The sequence below is a fragment of the Balaenoptera acutorostrata genome, chromosome 18, assembly GCF_949987535.1.
Source record: "Balaenoptera acutorostrata chromosome 18, mBalAcu1.1, whole genome shotgun sequence".
NCBI classification, from domain to species: Eukaryota; Metazoa; Chordata; class Mammalia; order Artiodactyla; family Balaenopteridae; genus Balaenoptera; species Balaenoptera acutorostrata.
In genome coordinates this window covers 32,748,687-32,770,828 of record NC_080081.1, presented here as the reverse complement: position 1 = coordinate 32,770,828, position 22,142 = coordinate 32,748,687, and the positions used below count along the sequence as shown (strand labels likewise).

At 38.6% G+C, this 22,142-nt stretch overlaps 1 protein-coding gene across 4 annotated transcripts in view; it reads right to left on the bottom strand.

The window, feature by feature from the left end:
• The window catches only part of KLF12 (KLF transcription factor 12), a 478,511-nt gene that overhangs the window by 14,167 nt on the left and 442,202 nt on the right, over nt 1-22,142 (bottom strand). For all 4 annotated transcript variants that reach the window (XM_057532951.1, XM_007186207.3, XM_007186206.3 and 1 more), the window contains exon 7: nt 18,502-18,659. In XM_057532951.1, coding sequence (XP_057388934.1) covers nt 18,502-18,659 — 158 coding nt within the window. The remainder of the gene's footprint in view (nt 1-18,501; nt 18,660-22,142) is intronic.

Here is a 22,142-nt window from a genome sequence, read left to right as displayed (position 1 = left end):
TAAGGCCTTCACTATGAGGGTGAGAGGGGTCAGGAATGTCTCTGTACACTTTACCTGGTAACCAAAAGAGCACTGATTCTACAGTGATGGAGCCCGACCCTGCCCTACTCCATCCCAACCCACCCTTTCAATACAGTTGTGTTACCATGGCCACCATGCTCAGCAATGAGCTACGATTAATTCTACTGAGTCTGAGGAGGAGGACATAAGGAAGGAAGGATCAGAAAAGAGGAGCTCAGATGTTTGGCATCATTTCTAAGGTGGATATCTTAAAGGGGGAGAGGCAGAGAAAGCAACAAGTATGGCGAAGATTTCTGTAGGCCGACAAATGTGCAGCAGGAAACTCAGTGCAGAACCTGAAAAAAGTATTCTGTGAGGTGAAATCAGGTACAGTAAGTGCCTCCAAAATGCAAGATGCAGATACGTCCCTACTTCATGAGTAAAACCAGTGAAAATGATATATAAGCTTATAAACCATTAGGGGCTAAGTGATTAATGAAGGCACGTAAAAAAGAATGAACACATTCTCATCTAGGGGGTGGGGGGAGGGAGGACCTATATCAGAAAATAATCAACTTAATTATCTGAGTCATAGATGAGTTTTCCTTGAAGATTTTCTTACAAAAATATATGCTTTCTTTTTAATATCCCCAAATATTTCTTGTATAATATTTCTTGCCCCCATTTCCTCACGAATAAAACCAGAGTTTGGGTATTCTCTCTCCATACTCAGAAAAAAGAAGATGGAAAAAAAGAAAATAAGATCTTCAAATCTCTCTTCACAGCTAGAGGCTGAGCTATGGGGGTGGCTCCTCTCTATGGAGATGAGATGGCTGCTTGGACCAGGCAGAGAGCAGGCTTGCCCCTCCCTCAAGAGGGACCTCGGTTTCCGTTATATCTGCCTAGTGCCTAGCATTTCATTAAAAAAAGTCAATAAATTCTCTCATTGGACTAGTTAAGTTTTAGAAATGGATACAAGAACAATGCTAGTGGTTACTACATTATGTTAAAACTGCACGCTATATTTTATGCTTGTGCTTTGAAGCTATTTAAAGGGTACAATCTTATAAACAAATTAAGATAAGAGACACTAACTTCATGATGTGAGTAAAAACTAATTAAGATGGGAGAGGAACCAAGATGGCAGAGTAGAAGGACGTGCTGTCACTCCCTCTTGCGAGAACACCAGAATCACAACTAGCTGCTGGACAATCATCAACAGGAAGACACTGGAACTAACCAAAAAAGATACCCCACATCCAAAGACAAAGGAGAAGCCACAATGAGACGGTAGGAGGGGCGCAATCAGAGTAAAATCAAATCCCATAACTGCTGGGTGGGTGACTCACAGACTGGCGAACACTTATACCACAGAAGTCCACCCACTGGAGTGAAGGTTCTGAGCCCCACGTCAGGCTTCCCAACCTGGGGGTCCAGCAACGGGAGGAGGAATTCCTAGAGAATCAGACTTTGAAGCCTAGTGGGAATTGATTGCAGGACTTCGACAGAACTGGGGGAAACAGAGACCCCACTCTTGGAGGCTGCACACAAAATAGTGTGCGCATCGGGACCCAGGGGAAGGAGCAGTGACCCTGGGGGAGACTGAACCAGACCTACATGCTAGTGTTGGAAGGTCTCCTGCAGAGGCGGGGGGTGGCTCTGTTTCACCATGGGGACAAGGACACAGGCAGCAGAAGTTCTGGGAAGTACTCCTTGGTGTGAGCCCTCCCAGAGTCTGTCATTAGCCCCACCACAAAGCCCAGGTAGGCTCCAGTGTTGGGTTGCCTCAGGCAAAATAACCAACAGGGAGGGAACCCAGCCCCACCCGTCAACAGTCAAGTGGATTAAAGTTTTACTGGGCTCTGACCACCAGAGCAACAGTCAGCTCTACCCACCACCAGAGCCTCCCATCAAGCCTCTTAGATAGCCTCAACCACCAGAGGGCAGACAGCAGAAGCAAGAAAAACTACAATCCTGCAGCCTGTGGAACAAAAACCACATTCACAGAAAGACAGACAAGATGAAAAGGCAGAGGGCTATATACCAGATGAAGGAACAAGATAAAACCCCAGAAAAACAACTAAATGAAGTGGAGATAGGCAACCGTCCAGAAAAAGAATTCAGAATAACGATAGTGAAGATGATCCAGGACCTTGGAATAAGAATGGAGGCAAAGATGGAGAAGATGCAAGAAATGTTTAACGAAGACCTAGAAGAATTAAAGAACAAACAAACAGAGATGAACAATACCATAACTGAAATGTAAACTACACTAGAAGGAATCAATAGCAGAATAACTGAGGCAGAAGAACGGATAAGTGACCTGGAAGACAGAATGGTGGAATTCACTGATGCGGAACAGACTAAAGAAGAAAGAATAAAAAGAAATGAAGACAGCCTAAGAGACCTCTGGGACAACATTAAACACAACAATATTCACATTATAGGGGTCCCAGAAGGAGAAGAGAGAGAGAAAGGACCAGAGAAAATATTTGAAGAGATTATAGTCGAAAACTTCCCTAACATGGGCAAGGAAATAGCCACCCAAGGCCAGGAACTGCAGAGAGTCCCATACAGGATAAACCCAAGGAGAAACACGCCAAGACACATATTAATCAAATTGGCAAAAATTAAAGTAAAGACAAAGAAAAATTATTGAAAGCAGAAAGGGAAAAACGACAAATAACATACAAGGGAACTCCCATAAGGTTAACAGCTTATTTCTCAGCAGAAACTCTACAAGCCAGAAGGGAGTAGCATGATATACTTAAAGTGATGAAAGGGAAGAACCTACAACCAAGATGACTCTACCCAGCAAGGATCTCATTTAGATTTGATGGAGAAATCAAAAGCTTTACAGACAAGCAAAAGCTAAGAGAATTCAGCACCACCAAATCAGCTCTACAACAAATGCTAAAGGAACTTCTCTAAGTGGGAAACACAAGAAAAGAAAAGGACCTACAAAAACAAACCCAAAACAATTAAGAAAATGGTCATAGGAACATACATATCGATAATTACCTTAAACGTGAATGGATTAAATGCTCTAACCAAAAGACACAGGCTTGCTGAATGGATACAAAAACAAGACCCACATATATGCTGTCTACAAGAGACCCACTTCAGACTAGGGACACATACAGACTGAAAGTGAGGGGATGGAAAAAGATATTCCATGCAAATGGAAATCAAAAGAAAGCTGGAGTAGCTATACTCATATCAGATAAAATAGACTTTAAAATAAAGAATGTTACAAGAGACAAGGAAGGACACTACAAGATGATCAAGGGATCAATCCAAGAAGAAGATATAACAATTATAAATATATATGCACCCAACATAGGAGCACCTCAATACATAAGGCAACTGTTAACAGCTATAAAAGAGGAAACCGACAGTAACACAATAATAGTGGGGGACTTTAACACCTCACTTACACCAATGGACAGATCATCCAAAATGAAAATAAATAAGGAAACAGAAGCTTTAAATGACACAATAGACCAGATAGATTTAATTGATATTTATAGGACATTCCATCCAAAAACAGCAGATTACACTTTCTTCTCAAGTGCGCACAGAACATTCTGTAGGATAGATCACATCTTGGGTCACAAATCAAGCCTCAGTAAATTTAAGAAAATTGAAATCATATCAAGCATCTTTTCTGACCACAACGCTATGAGAGTAGAAATGAATTACAGGGAAAAAAATGTAAAAAACACAAACACATGGAAGCTAAACAATACTTTACTGAATAACCAAGAGATCACTGAAGAAATCAAAGAGGAAATCAAAAAATATCTAAAGACAAATGACAATGAAAACATGACGATCCAACACATATGGGATGCAGCAAAAGCAGTTCTAAGAGGGAAGTTTATAGCTATACAAGTCTACCTAAAGAAACAAGAAAAATCTCAAGTAAAGAATCTAACCTTACACCTAAAGGAACTAGAGAAAGAAGAACAAACAAAACCCAAAGTTAGCAGAAGGAAAGAAATCATAAAGATCAGAGTGGAAATAAATGAAATAGAAACAAAGAAAACAATAGCAAAAATCAATAAAACTAAAAGCTGGTTCTTTGAGAAGATAAACAAAATTGATAAGCCATTAGCCAGACTCATCAAGAAAAAGAGGGAGAGGACTCAAATCATTAAAATTAGAAATGAAAAAGGAGAACTTACAACAGACACCGCAGAAATACAAAGCATCCTAAGAGACTACTACAAGCAACTCTATGCCAATAAAATGGACAACCTGGAAGAAATGGACAAATTCTTAGAAAGGTATAACCTTCCAAGACTGAACCAGGAAGAAACAGACAATATGAACAGACCAATCACAAGTAATGAAATTGAAATTGTGATTAAAAATCTTCCAATAAACAAAAGTCCAGGACCAGATGGCTTCACAGGTGAATTCTATCAAACATTTAGAGAAGAGCTAACACCCATCCTTCCCAAACTCTTCCAAAAATTGCAGAGGAAGGAACACTCCCAAACTCATTCTATGAGGCCACCATCACCCTGATACCAAAACCAGACAGAGATACTACAAAAAAAGAAAATTACAGACCAATATCACTGATGAATATAGATGCAAAAATCCTCAATTTTATACACATCAGTGTATACATGTCAATCCCAAATGCCCAATTCAGCACACCACCATCCCCACCCCACCACCGTTTTCCCCCCTTGGTGTCCATACGTTTGTTCTCTACATCTGTGTCTCACTTCTACAAAATACTAGCAAACAGAATCCAACAACACATTAAAAGGATCATACACCACGATCAAGTGGGATTTATCCCAGGGGTGCAAGGATTCTTCTATATACTCAAATCAATCAATGTGATACAGCATATTAACAAACTGAAGAATAAAAACCACATGATCATCTCAATAGATGCAGAAAAAGCTTTTGACAAAATTCAACACCATTTATGATAAAAACTCAGAAAGTGGGCATAGAGGGAACCTACCTCAACATAATAAAGGCCATATATGACAAATCCACAGCAAACATCATTCTCAACGGTGAAAAACGGAAAGCACTTCCTCTAAGATCAGGAACGAGACAAGGATGTCCACTCTCACCACTATTATTCAACATAGTTTTGGAATTCCTAGCCACGGCAATCAGAGAAGTAAAAGAAATAAAGGGAATACAAATTGGAAAAGAAGAAGTAAAACTGTCACTGTTTGCACATGACATGATACTATACATAGAGAATACTAAAAATGCCACCAGAAAACTACTAGAGCTAATCAATGAATTTGGTAAAGTTGCAGGATACAAAATTAATGCACAGAAATCTCTTGCATTCCTATACACTAATGATGAAAAATCTGAAAGAAATTATGGAAACACTCCCATTTACCATTGCAACAAAAAGAATAAAATACCTAGGAATAAACCTACCTAGGGAGACAAAAGACCTGTATGCAGAAAACTATAAGACACTGATGAGAAATTAAAGATGATACCAACAGATGGAGAGATATACCATGTTCCTGGATTGGAAGAATCAATAGTGTGAAAATGACTATACTACCCAAAGCAATCTACAGATTCAATGCAATCCCTATCAAATTACCAATGGCATTTTTTACGGAACTAGAACAAATCATCTTAAAATTTGTATGGAGACACAAAAGACCCCAAATAGCCAAAGCAGTCTTGAGGGAAAAAAACGGAACTGGAGGAATCAGACTCCCTGACTTCAGAATATACTACAAAGCTACAGTAATCAAGACAATATGGTACTGGCACAAAAACAGAAACATAGATCAATGGAACAAGATAGAAAGCCCAGAGATAAACCCACCTACCTATGGTCAACTAATCTATGACAAAGGAGGCAAGGATATACAATGGAGAAAAGACAGTCTCTTCAATAAGTGGTGCTGGGAAAACTGGACAGCTACATGTAAAAGAATGAAATTAGAATATTCCCTAACACCATACACAAAAATAAACTCAAAATGGATTAAAGACCTAAATGTAAGACCGGACACTATAAAACTCTTTAGAGTAAAACATAGGAAGAACACTCTTTGACATAAATCACAGCAAGATCTTTTTTGATCCACCTCCTAGAGTAATGGAAATAAAAACAAAAATAAACAAATGGGACCTAATGAAACTTCAAAGCTTTTGCAAAGCAAAGAAAACCATAAACAAGACGAAAAGACAACCCTCAGAATGGGAGAAAATATTTGCAAACGAATCAACGGACAAAGGATTAATCTCCAAAATATATAAACAGCTCATTCAGCTCAATATTAAAGAAACAAACAACCCAATCCAAAAATGGCCAGAAGACCTAAATAGACGTTTCTCCAAAGAAGATATACAGATGGCCAGGAAGCACATGAAAAGCTGCTCAACATCACTAATTATTAGAGAAATGCAAATCAAAACTACAGTGAGGTATCACCTCACACCAGTTAGAATGGGCATCATCAGAAAATCTACAAACAACAAATGCTGGAGAGGGTGTGGAGAAAAGGGAACCCTCTTGCACTGTTGGTGGGAATGTAAATTGATACAGCCACTATGGAGAACAATATGGAGGTTCCTTAAAAAACTAAAAATAGAATTACCATATGACCCAGCAATCCCACTACTGGGCATATACCCAGAGAAAACCGTAATTCAAAAAGACACATGCACCCGAATGTTCATTGCAGCACTATTTACAATAGACAGGTCATGGAAGCAACCTAAATGCCCATCGACAGATGAATGGATAAAGAAGTTGTGGTACATATATACAATGGAATATTACTCAGCCATAAAAAGGAATGAAATTGAGTCATTTGTTAAGACGTGGATGGATCTAGAGACTGTCATACAGAGTGAAGTAAGTCAGAAAGAGAAAAACAAATATCGTATATTAACGCATGTATGTGGAACCTAGAAAAATGGTACAGATGAACCAGTTTGCAGGGCAGAAGTGAGACACAGATGTAGAGAACAAACGTATGGACACCAAGGGGGGAAAACCACGGTGGGGTGGGGATGGTGGTGTGCTGAATTGGGCGTTTGGGATTGACATGTATACACTGATGTGTATAAAATTGATGACTAATTAAAAAAAAAAGAACTAATTAAGATGATAAATAGGTTTGTAAGGTACACTGTAATATGTATAAGTGAGCCCTGAAAGGATATAATAAAGAACAGACAGAATCCTTCCTCCATTCCCCCTTCTTTCCTTTAAATCTTGCTAGAAAACAGAAAGCTCACTTGAAAGTTAAAAAAGTCAGTGGTGGGGACAGAACGGTAGGTGAATTTTCCATGACCATTTTCCTATGGAAAGAGTTGGTTTGGACACTAATAGGAGTCAAGCATCTCCCAGGGTCTGTGCGGCTATTGTGCACGGCTGCTCTGTGTCAGGCTGAATGGGGGTGACAGTAAACACTATTTCCAGTGATTTCTTCAGGAATAGTGAATGGTCCTTAAAACTCATTTGAATTAGAATTCTGCAAATGTGTTATTCAACACTGTTTTCACTAGAAATAAGCTAAAAATAAAAAAAAGCATGCCCACCTTTTTTTTTTTTTTTTTTTGGTCTAACCCACTTAGAATCCTCAGTAGCAGAGTCTTTGAAAATGTATTTAAATATTTTTCAAAATAATCAGAAATTTTGACTCCACCATCAGATCACCTTTGATTTTTGTTTCTTATATTAATCCTGTGAAATAATAAAATGATAGGGAATGGTGTGGTCTAGGGAATGGTGTGGTCTATGTCCTTACCAATAAGTCTTAGTAAGTGATTAAGTCGAGACATCAAGTTGCTAATGTACAGGAAAAAAATCAAAGGACCTGAACTGGGTAATGGGTAGCTTAACACTACACTCACCTTGGGGTGTAGTTATTAACTTCTAGACTTTCAATTCTGAAGTGAAGGTCTCTATGTCCTATGAAAAACCCGTAAGCCACTTCCACCTTTTGACCATTTTTCAGCACAATCTGTCCTCTTTCAGTTCTTTATAAAACCTGAAGTGAAGGTCTCTATGTCCCATGAAAAACCCGTAAGCCACTTCCACCTTTTGACCATTTTTCAGCACAATCTGTCCTCTTTCAGTTCTTTATAAAACCTGAACTAAACTATGAAACCTCTGAAAAAGGAAAATGTTAACTGAAACTAATAGCAAGCCCTCCTATTCTTTTAAAGTGAAAGAGTCCTGTAAAGATTAAAAAGAGAACATACCAGGGCTTCCCTGGTGGCGCAGTGGTTGAGAATCTGCCTGCCAATGCAGGGGACACGGGTTCGAGCCCTGGTCTGGGAAGATCCCACATGCCGCGGAGCAAATGGGCCCGTGAGCCACAACTACTGAGCCTGCGCGTCTGGAGCCTGTGCTCCGCAACAAGAGAGGCCGCGACAGTGAGAGGCCCGCGCACCGCGATGAAGAGTGGCCCCCGCTTGCCACAACTAGAGAAAGCCCTTGCACAGAAACGAAGACCCAACACACCCAAAAATAAATAAATTTTTTAAAAAAAGAGAACATACCAAAAAAAGAGGGTTTGTTAATTTTTGTTCGAAAACACTCTTTTTAACTCCTCATTTGGGGTTCATGTTAGAAACAGCTTTATATGCACACTGGCCCGTGTGTGTGTGTGTGTGTATTCACAGGCATTATTTAAATAGTATTCTAGTATTCTAATTAATGAATAGAAATGGGAAAATGAAAACTCTCATCAGGGTTTTTTTCTTGAAACAGTGAACAAACTGATTTATTATGAGAACTGCTGTCTCTTTCAATTTTGGTTAAAGAAAAGGATTAAGAGTCACTCAGTGCATTTCCATGACATTTACCCAGCAGAAGGCATAATAAAGTCTAAAGAAAACATCAGGTATTGAATGGATTCCCAAAACCCACGAAACAAAAATAACTTTTTCGGGTACCTCCCATTTCACCATCTGAAACGCTGAAAGGTAAATGTGTCCTGAGACAAAAGACAGGTGCCCTTTCATATTAAAATGACGTGTGAGTAACACCAGAAAAGGAATGTGCAGTTTGCAAAAGCTCCCGGTCAAACAAAACGCCCATGTCCTCACACCAGCTTCTCTCTATTATTTTCTCAAGCAACCGAAAAAAAAAAAACCACCTTTGGCAACAGGAAACATAGGCATTTTCTTCAGTTCAGAAGTGCATTTCTGAAATGTGTCCCTGTTTAACTTTTATAAAGTCAGGGGGCCCCAGACACTGACAAATGAGCTTCATTACACTCAAGGCTCAACATATTTGCTGTGACAATCTGTTTCACTTGAGGAATGGTATTTGCATATGAGGGGGAAAAAAACCCCAGAATCAAGATTCCTATCTCGTTTTCTGGTTTCTGTTACATTAGTTCATAAAAGTTCACAGAATTTTAGATCTGGAAGGAAATTAGGTCCTTTGAAAATGAGGAAACAGAAACCTAGAGCTGAGATTACAAGGCCCTTGACTTGTCCAGGGGTAGTCAAGGCTGCCTTCCTTCTTGCTGGTGGTAAGGGGGCAGAAGACAGCACAGGCTTTGAAATCAAGCGGAATGCACGGTCAAATGAGGCTCAGTCTCCAATCTGCGACTGGATCTCAGGCTAGAGAGTTAAGCTTTCTGAAACTCTGTTCTCCGTCTGTAAAATGGGAACACTGTCTCCACTGTGAAACTAAGAAATACACATGCCATGTGCCTGGCAAATGATAGGTGCTCAATAAATAAAGGATACTGAATTCTATAGTTATGAAATTCAAGGTCTTTCTGTTTCTGCTAAGAAATATAAATAACATAAAGTTAAAAATAAATCCCATTTGCTATTTTTAAGGAAGGAATTAAGATTTGCAGGTAAAATGGATGCTGATCTTGATTTTTTCTAACGTTTTAAGTATAAAACTCCTTTACAGGCCAAGTAGACCAATCTATTCTATAATCTGTTTGATCTGTTTGGTCTTGTCAATTCAATCAAACAAGTGATCAGTATGTTAGTATCTGCCCTATGGAACTGTTGGAACTGAATTAATTCTCTTTTTCATTACGTGTAAACAAGACCAAGTGGGTCTTTTTTTTCATGCAATTATATAATGGATTTCTTTGATGAAAATAATATTTGCTACAGCATATAGCGTCTTCCATCTACCTCTCTTAGCTCTAAGAGTTTTATGGATCTGAACTCATTTAACTTTGACCCTAACTGTAGTTGCTGTAACCAACCCCACTTCACCCAGAGTTAGTATGTGGTGGATGGAGGGGGGATTTCAACCCAGGGAGCCTGACACCCAAGGTCACAATCCTAACCACTACCCTGCAATGCCTCTCAACACCTTAAATCACTGCTTTCATAAACCAGGATATCCAGTCAGAACTGGCCAAGCAGACTGAGAGAATATGAACTAGTACTTACAAGACAAACACTGTGTTAACCCAGAGGCTAGCCCTTCTCCTCTAGAAATCAAATGTAAATGAAGTTAAAAATACCCTATAACAAAAATGTACTTTACTGGAAGTAAAAAGTTCAAGGTCTAAGGATAATACTCTACGTGGCTGAGTTTATATTTCTATGTAGGGACGTTTATCTTCCTGTTTCTGGTTACCTTTTCCTCAGTTTCTTTTGTAGACGCCTTCCTTTACCTGTCACATAAATCAGGGGTCCCCAAATCCCAACCAGTACCGGTCCGTGGCCTGTTAGGAACCGGGCCACACAGCAGGAGGCGGGTGGTGGGAGAGCGAGCAAAGCTTCCTCTATATTTAGAGCCGCTCCTCATCCCTCGCATTACCGCCTGAGCCCCGCGTCCTGTCGGCATTATGCTGAGTTGCATAATTATTTCATTATATATTACAATGTAATAATAATAGAAATAAAGTGCACAATAAGTGTAATGCACTTGAATCATCCCCAAACCATCCCCCGCCCTGGTCCGTGGAAAAATTATCTTCCACGAAACCAGTCCCTGGTGCCAAGAAGGCTGGGGACCACTGACATAAATGTTTACTGAGATTTGGGCTTTGACATCTTCTCACTTGCATAGGTTCTCCTTGGTTCCCACAGCTTCTACCACAACTTATAAGGGAAAGATTCCCAAGTGTCTACACCTCAGTCTCTCTCCCAAGCACCATGGAAGGGGAGACAACATTTCCAGTTGGCAGCCCGAAAGCAACCCCACGTGACCAAAACGTTATTCAGCATCTACCACTTAGACGAGACATGTTCCTCCTTCTATTTTGATATCTGGAAAAAAGACAAGCCCATCTACTCAGGTATCAAGTCATACATTTCTCCAGTTGGCGAGATTTCTTGGACTCTTTCCTATTGGTTATTCTCTACCTGCCCCAACCCGATTATTACATTTGCCGGTTCTGCCTTCCAAATGTCCTCTCCAGTTCATCTCCATGAAGATGGTCTGCCTCTTTTTAGAGTTTCACCACCTTTCACCAGTTCCAACTTCTACTGCTCTGTTTCCCTGTCTTATGTCCTGCTACCTCCAGTTTAATTATTAATGCTCCTGGTCCTTGTCTTCTCACTGGCTTTCTAACAAAGCAAAACTTTAGTCGACTTTCAAAAAAGACTGGGAATTCCCTGGTGGTCCAGTGGTTAGGACTCCATGCTTCCACTGCAGGGGGCCCAGGTTTGATCCCCGGTCAGGGAACTAAGATCCTGCAAGTCACACAGCACGGCCCAAAAAAACCCCCAAAAAACCAAAAAACAAACAAAAAAAGATCCTCTCTGCCCACTGTGCTGCTGCAACAAGGAAACGTCCAAGTGTTCCAGGGTCACGGAGGAAAAAATTCTACCTGCCTGGGAAGGAGGGTGGTCAGAGAGCTTCACAGACAAGGTGACACTGAGGCAGTTTCCAAAAATAAATAGGAGTTTACCAACTCAAGAAGGAAAAATGGAGGTGCCCAGGCAGGCCATTTCAGGTAAGGGCAAGAACGTACCAATGAGCTCCATACAGCTGGGCATGTTTGGAAGTTGGTTCATTTGTGTGGGTGGGGAATGGGGGAAATTGGGATGGGGTTAGCAAATGAGGTTTGACGGATGAACAGGAGTCAGATGAGAAGGGCCTTGCACGCCCAGCTTAGAAAGGTGTCCCCAAATTCCCTGGCCATAACGGACAACTCCCATGGTGTTCTTTTGTTATTCTGCTTGTATCTTTATTATAAGACTTTGTATACTTGGCCTTCGTTGTGACTGTTCAATGGATCTTACCTAGTATACTTATGGACAAGTTCACTGAAGATGGGAGTTCTGCCTCTTTCTGCCTTTTTCAAGAAAAACCTATAGTGCCTTAGACATGGAAGATGCTCAATAAATATCTGTCTTGTTGAATTTGTCTATGAATAGGTCCTTTCTAATAAAAGACTACGTTTTACTAAGTATTTAAAATACGTTCCTGAAAAGATTATTTATACTATCATTATAAAAATGATGACAAAGGGCTGATTAAATAATACTTTTACTTCAACTTTTTTCTGCATTATATAAATATTAAATTAGTTGAGTCTGAAGTAAAGAGATAATATAATTACAGCTGATTGTGATGAGGATATATTAAATTATCTAAACTTTTTTGCCTTGAATCTACTGCTCATATTAATAATATATGTCCACGTCAATATCCAGACATACACAATTTCAATTCAACAAATAATGATTGGGTCCTTATAATGTGTTAGTCACTGTATTCACTGGGGATATAAAAATGAGGCCCCCTGTGGTAATTATGCAACAATTTGCTATATTTATGTTCAAAGTTAAAAAAATACAAAACCTGAGATACATAGAGTTAAGTAGCTTGTCTAAGCGCACAAGCCAGTTAGGGGCCAAAGACAAATTTCTGTCGCCTGACTTCAAATTTAGTGCTTTTTCTATGATACCTTCCTATTTCTTCGCAGTTACCAATATGGAGCGTATCTGTGAGCTCTCTGGCCAAGATCCGCAAAGAGCTTATTTGCAGAGGATTTTTACCTGAAAAACGTCAGTTTGTTCTTAAGTGATTCATTATCCTGGCATCACTAAGCCCTATGCTTTATCTAACAATGAATCTAGACAGAGGGTCTGACGTGGAGCTTTATATGGAATGAGTTATTTAATTAATGAAGATAGATGTGAAAGTATAAGCAGCACCCCATCGCCTGAAGGTAAGATCTAGCAACCCCAAGAATTGTGAACAAAAGGCCACCAAAATGCACAGCTGTCACATAGCTCATGATTTTCTTTGTAGGATATCATCAAATCATTTCAGAATCTCACCCAATAAAATAAGATGTCAAATTAGAAGCAAGAAATATAGGAATAGGAATGAGAAGTAATGAGACAAGAAAGAAAGTGAAGAAGCATGGAACCCACAAGCATTTTGGACTGGGGTGTGTGTGTGTGCGTGTGCGGGCGCACGCATAGTCATTATCTGATATTAATTATAGCACATGATATTAGTTACAAAGTCTTCATTCCTCAAGGGAAGGGCTAAATAATACATCATTTCTTTCATTTGTAAAGGTAGGGAAGGACATATTTTAGAGATGTTTAAATCAAAATTGGTTAAAAATTTTAAAGCATCCATATGAGTTAACTTCCTTGATGTGTAAAATTCAGATATGAATTATTTTTGCTAAAGCCAGACATAAGAAATGTGGCTGCTCTATATTTACTAATTTTTAAAACTTTGGTGTATCGTTTTCATATGAATTCAAATGAATATTAGACAAGATTGGCTAAATGAGCCTCAGATTTATTAGAGAGCAGGATACCAAGTTGAAATTTTCAAATTCAGATTCACCTGAGACAACATTTTTATAGGTCAAAACTACTTTTTTAAAAATCTGGTTTTAAATCTTTATCTTGCCGTTTCCTTGTTCATCATTAAATTATAATATTCTGCAGAGCAGTGATCATCACGCCGTGTCAAACGTACCACTAGAGGGTTCTAGCTGACTCTTCCTTGGACCCTCTTAGACTAGACCCAACATCTGGTTGTAGTGCGCCATCTAGTGGTTGTAAGAATCACTGGTGCCTGAGTGTTATTTGCTTGAACTGCATTTTAGAAAACACAATGGCATACATTTTTAGAAAGTAATAAGAATTCTAAACAGCAATACCAAACTCATAAAACCATTTTTTTCTAAAATTCATATTTAGATGACTTAAAAAGTAATGAAATTCTTAAAGTGAGGGAAACTCATTGTATTAATACATAGTAGTTATGTTTAGCAGAGATTTAAATGACCTTTAATTTCAATACACTGCATATTCATTTAAATACACTGCACACTGCTTCATGCAGAGGAAACACACAATTTAGACCAGTGAGTAGGAAAAACGTACCTGCTGACAAAAGGGGTGGATGCAATGACCGAGATATATTTTTTTCCTTCTATTGAACGTGCCTTAAACAACTTACCACAGACAGGTGTTAGTAGGCATTTAAAAATATTTGGTCAAATCTTTATGTTATTATTTAAACTGCACATTTATGAAACGATATTTAATTATTTTTAAAAGGTACTCTTCAGCATGTCTTTTTTTTTGTACTCTAAATTCCTTGTTAATACATAGAAAATGATCCTCTTTCACGCTCCTACAAATATGTTTAATTTACTGTACGTATAAGTCCTAAACAGATGACTGATCATGTACTAATAAAGCACAAAAGATCAAGTGTTAAAGGTAGAATTAACGTGACTTTCTCAAAGAAAGTGTCTGTTGCCCCTTGCTCACCTCCCATCGCGTGTGTAGTTCTCATAAGTCATCTGTTATAATCCCAAACTTCACATTCATTATTACTGGTCACACACAAATAACTTACTCAATATGCCTGAAGCAAAGGTAAGGCTAAGAAGATATTTATTAAAATCAAAGCAAGTCAACCTGAATCCCTATAGAACTAGTGTTGATTTTACTTTGAACCCGAAGTTATGAAATCTTGCATGTAATTATAAATCAGAAACCAGTACGGGCTCACTTTGAACCAGTGGCAGCAAATCAAGCAAATTTCATTCTTTCTTTTTAAAAGTACTCTTATTTGACTGGTAGTTTAGGAGACTCTGCCTTGAGCAGAGTAAGTATTGCTCTGCTAAGTGGATGGATGAATTTGGCATATCTGGGTTTGGAGCAGGAATTTCACAAGGACCTTTGGATGCAGCTGTGAGATCAAGAAACATGGATTGGAGTAGGACAACTAAATGGATTCTTAGCTATAAGTTAATAAATTAAGACCCACTTGGATGGAAGTCTCCAACATCACATCTCAGGGCTTTCTCCTTGAACCTGTTCTACTCAGTACTTGGAAAAATGGAGAAGCTGAAGGAGAAAGCTAAAAAAGTTAAAAGCAAGGTGGGCAGGGAGAGCTCCAAAATCTTTCCAATTTATTAGAATAATGAGCCCAAGTCAATAAAATGGATGCAGTATAATTATTTCCCAGACTTGAAAGGGTATGTGCAGCCCTCATAGTAATGACTCTGTCCTGTATCTCCCACAAGAGGTCATCCAGCCTGGGGCAAAACACCTCAGTGACGGGAAACCCACTATTCCCAAGGGAGCCATCATCTGAGGGACAGGTTCAATGACAAATACAACACTGCACGTTTAAGTTGAAAAGAAATCCGTTATAGGTACAGGGTGTGGGAAGATCCAGTTTTCAGCAGTTTTTGATTTAGATGACTTAACAGAGTCAACTGCTAAAAGACTTAACATTATCTTTACATCTATTAAGAGACGTCCATTAACAAGAGCTCTTCCCTCAATTTGTGGTGTGAAAACTTTAAAAGATACTGTGATAGGTTGGCATATACCTAGGAAAACGTGGCTGAGAGAACTGCGGGTGTCTGGCTGGGAGAGATGAAGACACGAGTGGTCCATGACAGTGCTGAGAGGAGCACCAGGGTCCCGGAAGTGAAATTTACACTGTGATGGCTGGAGCGATTCCCTTGGACAACGAGACAACGGGAGCCAAACAGCGCCATACAAGACAATTCAGTGCTGTAAGAGACGAGGACTCTGCCCTCAGAAATGTCACCCAACTTGTCTTGCACAAGAAAAAGCTCTCTGTCACGCGAGGCATTTAAGGAGAGATGGGAAATAAGACTTGACCGGGAGTCACGCCCATACCAAGGAGATAATGACACTGGTTATTGTGTGGATCAAATGAAAGAAAAAATATGCTAAGTGTGCAGAATACTGCATAGTATAGGGACTGGTTCTCTGTGAAAGATGACACCCAAGGATCCCTCTAACTAGGAAATGAACTAGACTTGGTGACATATAAGGTCCATTCGGACCCTAGGAGTCGATGATTTCATCTTACTAATAAGCCAAACTAATTACTTCTGCTTCAGCACTAAAGGTTTATATTGCTTTGAATTATAACGCACACATCACATCTCCCCCACTTTCACAATCTATATTAAAACCTATTAGATGCAATCCTATCATGCCATAACATTAAATCCTTTAATAGTACCTCATTAAACCTTTTCCTCTCTTTCACTGTTCATCACTTGCATAAATGAAATAGAGGGTGCCTGTGTGAAAACGGGGATAATAAGTATTTTGGAAAGTTCAAGGAAAATAGGAGTAACTCAAAATATACGAGGATTCACTGAAGAAAGGTCATTTTTTTTTTCTTTAACTGAAATGCTCCCATAAGAAGTCAGTAATATGAGCTGATCATACTTACTCCTCTGATTTGTATTCACTGTCTACTGATAGGGTGAAACATGCTTATTCAACTTTCATGTCTTTATACGCATTCTTGGCCTTAATGAGAAAATCGAAGACACACTATTCTATATAAGATAGATAACCAACAAGGACCTACTATATAGCAAGGGAACTATACTCAATATTTTGTAATAACCTTTAAGGGAAAAGAATCTGAAAAAAAAAATATATATGTGTATGTAAAATGGAATCACTTTGCTGTACACCTGAAACTAACACAACATTGTAAATCAACTAACTTCAATAAAAACTTAACTTAAATATTACATGGCTTAATTTTTCAGATCCAAAAAAAAAAAGAAAGAAAGAAAATTGATTCAAAAATAGTGCCGAAGAAATAGATGAAAACCTCTCCTGGGAAAGCTCTGGATCAATGGAGAGGAAAGAATCTGGAATTAAGTAGAAAAGGGATAAGGAGTGGGAACAGGGAGGAAAGATGGAAGTGACAGTTTGCACACTGCGTTGAATTACCTTAGAAATAGTTAATATCATTAATGTATTAGATAAGCAGAAGTAAACTCCAGATTCTATAAAGCTTTTCTGACTTCAGGCAAGCATCCCGTGCTATAACTTCATCACACACACAAAAAGATGTCCCATCTTAATGATCAGAATCATGAAAGTCTCTGTAAAGCAGCTTTCAAATAATCTGATATAAGAACATGACTCAATAAATGGCAAAGAATGACGATTTAAATGATTTTGCTACCTCAGCTGAGAAACAGTTTCTACAGTGTGGTTATCTTAATGTATCTGAGATGGGAGCACGATTTACGCAGCCCCACAGGAGCCTGTTACACGTGAACCTCCCAGATAGAGGCAGGTGATGGAGGCCAATTCCTGTCGAGGATAGTTACTGGCTCTATAGCACGTTGCTACCAGGAATGCGTGTGAATGAATTTCTCTCTTCTCTCTGCTTCTTTGAGGTTCACACATTCCAGTCACCAGTCACTTTTCTGACCAAAAGGTTCTGTAATTGGGGGTCCCTCCTTCCACCTTTGGTCTCTTCCCAGAGCCTCCCATTGATGGTACCCAATGGGATCCAGAAGCCAAGGAAGCCAGGGGATGCCAGGTGAGGGACACACAGGGTAGAGGATGGATGCGGTGGGTAGGGAGCTAAGTGAAGAGTCACTGGCTTCTCTCCTGGGTAGGTGCATGGGTGAATGGATGGTGACAAAGTCAGTGAATCACTTGTGATCTCAATTTCCTTCGTTGCAAACTGTGAATACGAAAAATCCTCTCCTTATACAAAAAAATACCAGTGAGAATCAAATGGAATCATGTGGAAGTATTGTTTTAAACTTCTCACAGTACTATGTATATGTCAATCTTATTTCATTTTTTGGGGGGGAGGTTTATCTGTTTGGTTATTTGGGGGATGAGATCAAGGGGAGAAAAACATGATCTAAGTGGTGGTGAAAACAATAACTTTAAGAGAATGATTTTGTTCAGCTTGTTTGGTATGTTATGTGGACATTTTAAAACCTAATAACTAGACAACGATTAAGCGGCAACACTGATTATGAAAAAGACCAGACCACTGTGTTCATACTATTATTTTAAAAGTCCTTACGACACAGAAGAAATACTTCTTTGCTTGCTAAACTTCACGAAGACTTAGGCCTTTTTTCAACTGAGAGAGGGAATGTACTCCACTCAGAAAGGAACATAGGATGCACATATGATGGGTGAGCACAGAACATTCCAGCACACTCATGGCTCCAAAGCCAAGCAGCTGGCCCTTTCTGGACTCTCAGCGACCCTCAGGTGAGAAGCCCTGCAGGGCTGTACCTGTATGTGTCCTTCGATGAGCCTTCAGGTGAGAACTTTTTGTGTACACTTTGTTGCATCCCTCAAAATCACATCTGTGGATACGCCGTTTTCTGGAGTCTGGGGATTCAGACCTTCGCTGGCGTCTTGTGCTCTCAATACTAAATGGTGAGATTGAACTGGAAAAAGAGAAAGTAGATTTAAATGGTGAGCAATACAGCACTCTGTTTGGTTCCAGTGCCATGAGACCCGAGGCTCATAGACTGCAGCTTCATACAGACCCAAGGTCCCATGTCCACATTTCCCGCTGTCACCTTCTGGGACACATTTCATTTCTTAATCTTGAAGGCAGGCAGCTAGACCTATTTTTGATGAAACACTCTTAGGGAGAGAAAGACATGCTTAAAATAACAACAAAATGACAAAAACAAAAACTAAATGAAAGCAGTGGTGAGTGAGTAGATCCCCATCATCAAAAGAAATAATCTGGCGGTGTTAAAACTATCCCTCAAAGTTTTGAACTTGTGAAGACACTTACAGAGAATATTTTAGGAAGACCTGCCATAGACAAATGACAAAATGAATGCATTTAATAAGTAACATGAGGGTCTGAATTGCATGTGACAACATATAAAATCGTGTAAAATCACAACGTAATTTCAAAACAAGTAAGGTCGGGTTGAAAGAAATGACATCAGTACATCAATAACATGACTCATGACAAGCTTTTTCAGTTCTGTAAAATGCACCTGACATTTGACTTTTCTCGTTGGTGGTTTTTCACGGTGAGGAATAAAGTTCACTGTATTTAAAGATTAGCTGTACCACATTATGAAAAAAAGTTTTAACTATGAAATTTGGCCCTGACTTGTACATTGTTTAACCTTAATGCCACAGTAGAAAAACAGGATTAGTTTGTAATGTCAGGTAACTGATTAACATGTACTTCTTCCAACCTTAATCTCTTTTGATTGAGATAGAAATGAAGAACATGACTCATCTTCTTTAGTTATTCATGAAGTTCTTGAAAATTACAGTGAAATACACTAAAAAAAGAAATCACCCATATTCCTACTATAAAAAATTTACCACTATTAATACTTTGACATTACTTTTTTCCAGGTTTTCCATGCTTTGATGCTTTTTAAAATTCTTTTCTATTAATAAATCAATCCTTGAAAAACCTGAACACAACAGATAAAGATACCCCTCCCTCCTTCTATCATTATCCTGGTCCCTTCTCCTCCCAGGAAAAACCTCTATCATCAGCTTCCTTTAAATTCTTCCAATTCTTTTAAATCATGCTCACTGATATATATCTGCATTCATGGAAACTCATTATATTGTTTGGTGTCTTTTAAGAGACATATAAATAATATGCTGTTCACATCATTCTGCAAATTGTTCTACACTTGACTTTTGTTAACTTGACACCAAGGATCTGAGATCTGTTCATATTGATACACTGTATTGTTTATTTGAAATGCTATATACCACAGTTCATTGATTCTACGATGAATATTTTAATATTTTAATGTCTCTAAAAGCAGGATGCTTCTGACATTTGACAGCTTGTCATAGTTTGACATATTTTTTTTTCTTTCTTAGTGGTATATAAAGTAATGGTGTATTTTACAATAGATGGTGTTTTAACCTAGATCAGGAGTTGGTAAATTGTTTCTGTAAAGGGCTAGATAGTGAATATTTTATTTTGACTGAGAGTCATACAGTCTATGTTGTAACAAATCAACCCTGCAATTGTAGCATGAAAGTAGCTATAGATAAATATATAAACAAATGAGTATGGCTATGTTCCGATAAAACTTTATTTACAAAACAAATAGTGGGCTGTAATTGATCCATGGGCTGTAGTTGGTTGATACTTGACTCAGATGAAATACGGGAGTAGTCCAAAGAATATCATCCCAGCATTTTAAAATCCATTTCCTAGGTGATGGACATATAAGTTATTTCTAATATTTCACTGTAACATTGCTCCAGTGAACATGTTTTGAATGTCTCCTTCCATGTACGTGCCTTTTAGGTTTTCAGTGCATCTTTTCACTTGTACAAATAACAGATTCAGTAGCCAAAGCGTCATATTATTAGATAAGATCAAATATAAATGATGTTTATCTACTAGTATCTTAAACAGTTTTGTGCAAGGTTTCTAGTAGTTGAAGGAAAGAACATATGGGACGGCTAAGCCACTTTTTCAGCCTTCTTATCACTCAATACGGATTTGTGGTTTTCCACACCATTGACTCAGTTGTAGGGATTGGAGCCTATTGTGAAAAGAGTCAAAATAGTGTGACAGGTTTGCCCATGAGAGAACAGCTTTAGTCACTCCTAACAAGGTATGTTCTGGCATAGGCTGTGATTTTTGCAAATAATTAAGACTGTGTGTGTGATAATAGGGCAACAGTAATTCACTTCTTGAATATCTAGTCATAAAAACAAATATGGATCTTGTCACTGGGAGCCCTCAAAAATGGAAACTTTCACGTTGTGGTATGTTTGACATCTTTTAAATTGAGAATATGATATGGCATTTGTTTCCTTCAAATTATAACTTAAAGTCTATAATAAGAACCCTTTGTTTTATACAATAATTTCTACACACTAATATGCAGAAGTCTAAATGTAACTAAGCATAATCACACACACATATTGTTTGCCCATAGTTGACTTTAGCTATTTATCTTGCTATGTATACATGTATACAGAGAAAAGTGAAAAATAAATTTGAAATAAAAAACTAAGTAACTACTAAGTAGGTCTTTAAGGAACTGAAGTAATGCTGCTATATAGTCAATCAACTACTGAACTATATGGCAGGCAGAGAAGGGAAAGCAAGGGCTATAGAATGGTATAAAATTACTGCACTCAGATTTCTGAATTTACATTAAATGAAGACAGGTTAGGTGGATGGCCTTAATGTTCTACAAAACTTCATACCCTGGTTTTCCTCATTTTAAAGTGAAATGTTTTAGGACATTATGAAGAACAACCACCTAAAGGTATTCGTGTAAAGATGATGATGATGATAAAAATAATTTTTAAAAAGGTATGTGCAATGAATAGCTGGACCCAGCAAAAACTAGCTTTAAAATGATATTCAGTGGGTAAAATTTTCCCTGGTTCCCCTTTTTAAATGGTACAGACATCCTCAGAAGACATCAAAGAACCTTAGGCTAGCCTGTACCTTTCAGAACTTATTTGATCTCTTTGTGGAAAGGCAGGAAGGTAAGTGGGGCTGAAGTGAAAAGGAATAAAAAGTGCAGAAGAGCTTAAAGAACACAAGAAGAGGAGAGGACAACCCAACTCCACAGAGGACTGCTGCTGTACTGGGGCCCACGGCATGATCCTACAGTTAGGGGGCACTGCAGGTGGAAGACAATTGTGGGTTGGGTGTTTGGCCAGGCCAAGTCCATGGCAGGAAATCTGATAGTCACGGTGCTGGTACCAAGTATTTTTGTGTCTCTGGAGCCTAGAACATTGTGGGCATATAAGAAATGTTTGCTAAGTAGAATGAATGAATAGATGGATGAATGGAAGAGTGTATTAAGTCAGGTATACCTAATTTTTAATTTAATATAATCAACTAATTAATGAATCTTTAATTGGTTAATTAATCCTTACCAGGATCCTTTGACTGCAAA